The sequence below is a fragment of the Anopheles bellator genome, chromosome 1 (assembly GCF_943735745.2).
Source record: "Anopheles bellator chromosome 1, idAnoBellAS_SP24_06.2, whole genome shotgun sequence".
NCBI classification, from domain to species: domain Eukaryota; kingdom Metazoa; phylum Arthropoda; class Insecta; order Diptera; family Culicidae; genus Anopheles; species Anopheles bellator.
In genome coordinates this window covers 7,473,674-7,480,145 of record NC_071285.1, presented here as the reverse complement: position 1 = coordinate 7,480,145, position 6,472 = coordinate 7,473,674, and the positions used below count along the sequence as shown (strand labels likewise).

The 6,472-nt window shown below is 51.4% G+C and overlaps 1 protein-coding gene across 1 annotated transcript; it reads right to left on the bottom strand.

Annotated features, from left to right (window-relative positions):
• Nucleotides 1–809: 809 nt before the first annotated feature.
• On the bottom strand, nt 810–2,242 carry LOC131205605 (SOX domain-containing protein dichaete). Its single transcript, XM_058197773.1, has one exon. It carries the CDS (start codon nt 1,896–1,898, stop codon nt 810–812), a length of 1,089 nt encoding a protein of 362 aa, XP_058053756.1. The 5' UTR covers nt 1,899–2,242.
• Nucleotides 2,243–6,472: the final 4,230 nt, after the last annotated feature.

Below are 6,472 nucleotides of genomic sequence, written 5' to 3'. Positions count from 1 at the left end.
TTTATTCACTTCTTATAAGGTTTCGTTTCTTGTTTCTTTCTTTCCAGCGCCATCCTGGCCTCCAGATGACCATCAAATACTGATACTGATAACAAATGCGCTTACCTCCGTACTAGCCCTTAGCCTAGAGTGATCGATAGTGTAATGTCTTTAAAAACTTCCGCTCTCCTCTGTGTGCCCTTCCCACTTCATCTGGTTCCTATTCTTTCTGGCTGCCCGCACGATCGATTCCGAGATCTTCCGCCAGTGGCATCTTGTGCCAAGGTTAGCTTTGCCCCAGCAAAACAGCAACAGTTACATTTACCCTAAACGTACGCTAAAGTGTTAAAAATGTCCCTTCTTTATTGGTTTTCAGCAGTGGAGTTGGTTCCTTGGGTCTGAGGTCACGCACACAGTGATGTAGTTCTTTATATATGTACAGTTTCGCTTCCCTCGCACTCTAGTATTAGCCTCTAAACAACTAAAATTATAAACAACCTAACCTAATCGGCGACGGTACGCAAATATAAGACGCAAACTACTAAACGAGAGGCATGACGTTCCTACGGGTGAAGAGGATGTGTACACAAGGGATGCGCTCTGTGGGCCCCCTTTCGGCCCACTTGCTTTCCCTAAGTCAAACTAAACAGTTACAGCCTACAAGGACGAACGCCGCCGCCTGCACGCCGGACGTAATAAATTAGGATCGTTTGAGATACAGAGACAAAACAGGAGTACGGCTTCGTGCCGCGGCCAACAACGGGCACATTAGACTACTATTTACACCATGGCCCCGCTTGCCCCCCGCCCGCCCGGATCCCGCACCCGGATTAGTAGATGACCTGCACCGGTCTCCGCATGCTGCTGTCGAGATCGGGCAGCGTGGACTGGGACGCGCTCGGGCTGGACCCGGGCGAGGTGGACGAAGCGGACGAGGTGTTGTACAGGCTGCTGGAGTGGGCCGCGTACAGCGGGGCAGCCGCGGCCGCCGCCGAGATGCCGGAGTAGATGTTGGAGTAGAACGAGCTGAGCGACGTCGGCGGAAGCTGCTGAGCCGCCGACTGCTTCCCACCGAGATCGAGCCCTCCAGCCGTCGCGGCCCCGTTCGGTGAACCTCCACCACCCACCTGCACCCCACACTGGGCCGCCTGCGATTGGTGCAGCTTCTGGAGCGTCAGCGGATCGAAGCTCCCGAAGTACGGCACGTGCGAATAGTGCTGCTCCAGCTGCTGCAGCGGGTGCGTGGGGGCGAAGTACGGGGGCAGCTGGTGGAACGGGTAGGATGACCCGAGGGCCGACTTGCCACCCTGCTGGAGCGATCCGAGTGACCCGAGCCCGTTGCCGGCCCCGGCCAGCGGGTTCTTGGGCTTCCGGCGTGGCCGATACTTGTAGTCCGGGTGCTCCTTCATGTGCGTGGCCCGCAGGCGCTTCGCCTCGTCGATGAACGGACGCTTCTGGGACTCGGTCAGCAGTTTCCACTCCGATCCGAGCCGCTTCGAGATCTCCGAGTTGTGCATCTTCGGGTTGTCCTTCGCGATCTGGCGACGCTGGAGCCGCGACCAGACCATGAACGCGTTCATCGGCCGCTTGATGTGTCCCTCCTGCCCGGGAGACGTCTGACCACTCAGCCCTCCACCACCACCAGCACCGGAGACCCCACCACCACCCATCGATAGCCCGGCGTGATGGTGGGCACTGTGATGGACGGCGGCGGCCGTGTGGCTCTGCAGACCGGCCAACGAAGTCGGTCCGAAGGCTCCGAGATGGCTCCGCTTCAGGTGATGGTGATGCTCGGCCGAGGTAGGGCTGTGGGTCGGTTGCGGCGCAAAGTCGGCCGCCGGCGGGATCTCCATCGCGTTGCCGAGCGTGAACCCGTAGTGCGGGTGCCCCAGGCTCGCCATCGCGTGGTGATTAATCATGGTGCCGGCCCGTTCAACCCGGTAGCATAAACGCTCACAGCACAGCACCTCCGATCACAATCCCGGGACCCGGGTTTGTTTTGTCTTCCTTGGCGCGTTGTGTAATATTGTTTCGATGGCGCGCGTTCACTTGATTGTGTCACGGACAGACAACACAACAATCACAACAACACAACACAGTTCCGACACAGTTCTTTCGCCTTCTCACCCACAATGGCTGTTTGTATCGTTTTTGTGCCCCTCTATTGATCACACGCCAAACACAGCACACAATCGGGTCTCTGTGAGAACAAATCACTGGTCGCGGATAAAGAGAACGATCGATTCGAATGGCTGGAATCGGCTCCGAGGGTCACTTATGCTCTGAGGAAAATCTCCACTGCTCGACTGCTCGTTTTCAGGGTTCAACTCGGACTGATTCTGCGGACGGCGCGTCGAAGCGATCTCCGGAAAAAATCCACATGCGCCCGCGTTCGTGTGGCTGTGTGCGTCCCACCCCGATGCGTTGCTCTCTTTCGCGCATAAAACCGTAGCCGTGCGAGAAGAGCGCAGCACGAGAGTTACGGCTTCTGGGATAGAGGGCGTGGCTTAGCGCAAACTCCGATGGCGCACAAAAACAACGACGGAATTCTTTCACTCTATTACGCCTTTATCTTTTCGTCCACCCCATTCACACCCACACACACGCACGCACGCTGGGCCCTTTTTGTCGAAGAGAAAAGGACGATTCGCCACGCGGGAAACCCGAACGTTTTCTTTCGCCTCCATTGTCGGCGCCGCTGTTCCCGCTTTTCTATGTTCGGCTTTATCGGCCACCACAATGCGCTAAGTCCTGTGAAAAGCTCCGGCGACTCCTTGCATCCGTTCCGGTGGAATGCAGCGTGCGTCTCTTTCTTCTCTCTGGCGCGTTTCTTTCACGGCACCCCCCCCCACCATTTCCAGGACCTGGCCCCTGGGTTGAGTTGTTCTCCTGTTCCTCTGTGCCTTTCCCTTTGTACCGTAGGGACACATACAAACAGCATGAGAACATCGGCGATTTTCCTTCTCTTCCAAGGGCGCTTCCCCTACCACATTTCTATCCGAATGGTTCTCTCTCTCTCTCGTGTGCTCTGCGGCTGTCCTTTGTTCCCCTCCAGCATGCTGAGCTTTTCCATTCGCAAAACGCTTTTCCGTCCCCTACTACACGGGCAAACGTGCAACAAGGCACGGCGCAGTAGGCGAGCTTTATTTTACCGATTTTGTTATTTATTCTTTCGCTCCATTATATCGCATTCTTGTCTTTCTTATCCACTTCTTGCGCCAACAATGCGCAGCCCGCGGGGTCGTGGGTGTGGCGGGGGGACCTGATTTTTTTCTTCACTTCCCTCCACCATTAAATACTCGGGTCTCATCCTCCCGATTGGTTTGTTTCGTCTTTCGCTCTCCTTTATTTATCCTGGCTGACGACGACGACCCACGAGACGACGACAGAACCACTCGCCCATTGGCACCCATTGTGTGGCACTAAAGCATTTCTTCCTTCTTTTTTTGCTCGATGCTCCCCCATCGATCCCCGCCCGCGCATCGTAAAACTGTTTCAACGGACGAGACGGTGGGCGGCAACAGGGGGGGGCTGGAAAAGCTTTTTGTGATTGTGTGCCGAGTATTTTAATGCTTTTTCTGTTTCCGACTTTTGTCCCCACCGGAGCGAAGGGGGGGGTCCTGCCCTAGGACCCCACTAGGGGGTGTCCTGGGCCACCCTCGTGAAGTCGTTTATCAACGGGGCGCGCTAGTAAATTGTTGATAATAATGTGTATGAAAGCGCACAATGAAAGGCTTTCCGAAACAGGCATTTGTCACACACTGGCTCTATTGCGCCTTGCTAGTGTTGTAGTGTTTTTTGGGGGGCCTAAAATAGGGGGCATAATCAATTCTGGATTTATACACGAGGGTGGTCTGAAAGGTTTTCGAAATGGCCAAAGATACAAGACCCTGTAAATGCTACCTTTTACCAGATCCGTAAGTAGTTCTAATTGTACTCGGAGAAATGGTACTTTTTTGATTCAAAATAGTTGTTCAACGATGGTCAAGCAGTTCAAACTGATTTCATGCTTTGTGCTATCTCTCCCAGTTAATTCTGTGGCCGTCTAGCACTATTTCGCGAACTTTGGGGATGTTTTCTCCGGTTATTGCAGTTTTTTACGTCCGGAACGTTCATCGTTTCACAAGCTCTTATAGCACCGTTTAAATTAAACTACTTAAAATATCACAAAACAAATGCTTAATGACACCCCGGTACTCGACGAAACCATTTTCTCAGAAACACTGACCTCAACTTGGTCAGTAAATGCCAGATGGTTGACAACCAAATTCATTTACTAGTGTTGCCATCTTCATGTAGATTTCGGAAACAGTATACTTAATGTATTATTAAAAAAGGAGTTAATTTTTATTATCGTTTCAGCTTAGACAACAACAATAACACTGATCTCTTACACCAAGTAAGGGTCCTTTTGTAAAGCAATCGATATCAGATACAGTCGCTTGACACATGGTTAAAGTATCATATGGGTATGTGCCTTACACCCTGTACCTGTACCATGATTATGTTTTTTTATGCTCAACCCTAGTCCTGTCCCTGTCAACATCACTCAGTCTCTCTCTCTCTCTCTCTCTCTTGCTGCAACTGTAATCGATCCTGCTATTCCAGTGCCTTCCCTTTCCGGGCAGGATCAGCTGAGCATTGGTGATCAGTTTATGGCACTCGGTGTTCGCCTTTACTTTTCGCTATACTTCCACTTGCAAACACTTTTTTACAGAGCTTTCGCTTTTTTAACTGAATTACTACCTCCGTGGGCACGAACCCGAACCCCGAGGTATTGTTTCGGGCCTCTTTTTTACACCATTTTGTCACTTTTTGCACCGTAGACGACCGGCGACATAAAACGGTGGAAAAACAAACATCCGACGGTCGGTCTGTTGCCTCGCCGTGCAATTGCCGTGCAATCGAATTGTTTGGCCCACGGGAAGCGGGTGTTTGTCTTTACGGTTTCGGTTTCGGGGCTCAATAGACCCGAATGGTTTCGGGGCTTTCGCAGGATAATGCTATTGCACTATTGCAGGCGAACTGATTTACGATTGTTTTCTATTGCTACCGGCCGGATTGAATCGGTCGGCCAGTGAGTATGTGCGTATATCCTCCCAGGAGAGGCTTTCGGTTGTGCCAAGCGATCGGGTGCGGTGCAGTAAACCAATAAAATTATTGCCGATCCGGGCCAATGTTGGGCCGTTTATGGGACAGGCGGCATTTGCATACCGATTCGAGGGGTGGCCGAACGCCGAAGGCCGAAATTGTACAGAATGCGGATTGAATAGCCAAAACCGGTGGGGTTTTATAGTTGTTCACTCACTTCTCTTCAACAGCTTCTAGCAATTAACGAGCAACTCTTTTTTCGGAAGAGACTCGTAAACCCGGGCCCTCTATTGCTTCTATTTGCCATCTCCCGGGGGACACAATGCGTTGCGCGGGTCCCGGCTACTACTGCGGCCAGCGACACAAAGCTTCGGCCAGCTTCCTGAGCAGATCCGTGACCATTGTTGTGCCGTTTGTTCGCCGAACGGTATGGACACTTTGGGTGATTGCTTAAAAACGTAATAAAATATATCAATGCACAATGCAATAAACAGTCTTACATACCATTTTCCGATGGTGGAAAATGTTTTATTATCGGGACGCTGCAGCCAAGCAAACAATTTGAAGGAATTTGAAAATTTAAATTGGTTTGCAGTGCTCCGTACTGGCTGGCAGTTCTACGCTTTGTTTAAGCTTGAAGTTGTAAAGCGTATAAAATAATATAACTTGGTACTATCGCTCAAACGGCGCAGAAATTAATAGCATCATTTTTGAAGTTAACCAAACATCCTATTTAGAAGCACTTCCAATCATTATGTTCCCATCCATTATGTTTCACCATCCATCGTGCTCCTTACTGTTTGCCATTTCCGGACCGGATGTGATGGAACCCCCGGGGGCCTCAAAGCATCCATTCGAGCGCATCGTGCGCAAATTGATTATTTACCACATCGCTCTCGCATATGTTTCCATTCATTCCATCCCTTTTCCCGTCTAATAGAGCATCTGTTTGATGCGGCATTAGCTCAAGTGGCCCGCTCAGGATACGATCTGATTTTAATCGAATACCTGCAAGGCCAAACAAAACGCGCCAACATTTTCGTGTTACTTCTCGCTGAAGATCGCAAAACGGGAAATGTTTTTCCCTCCCCAACGGCCCACGAGCAACCAATCAAAGCGTCTTAACGGATCGCCAAATAAAAGTGTGGATTATGTGCCGCGTTGCTGGAGCATCTTCCTCCCGCAAGCCCTGCCGGGCTTTTGGGCTTCGCAGCCTCCACAGCCTACCGGAATTAGGTGCACCGGTGCGTGAACGGAACGGAACTGTCCTTCACTGCATTCCTTCACGGCGGCCAATTACGGCGATCGAGAGGCGATCAGCCGCCATCATGTTTGCGTTAAGCTTAGAGGCATAAAAAAGTGTTTGTTTGGAGGCAACACTTGAAAATAATTGGCGATTTGT

Coding starts and splice junctions, on each gene's coding strand:
- LOC131205605 (XM_058197773.1), bottom strand. CDS start 1,898: ATGATTAATCACCACGCGATGGCGAGCCTGGGGCACCCGCACTACGGG.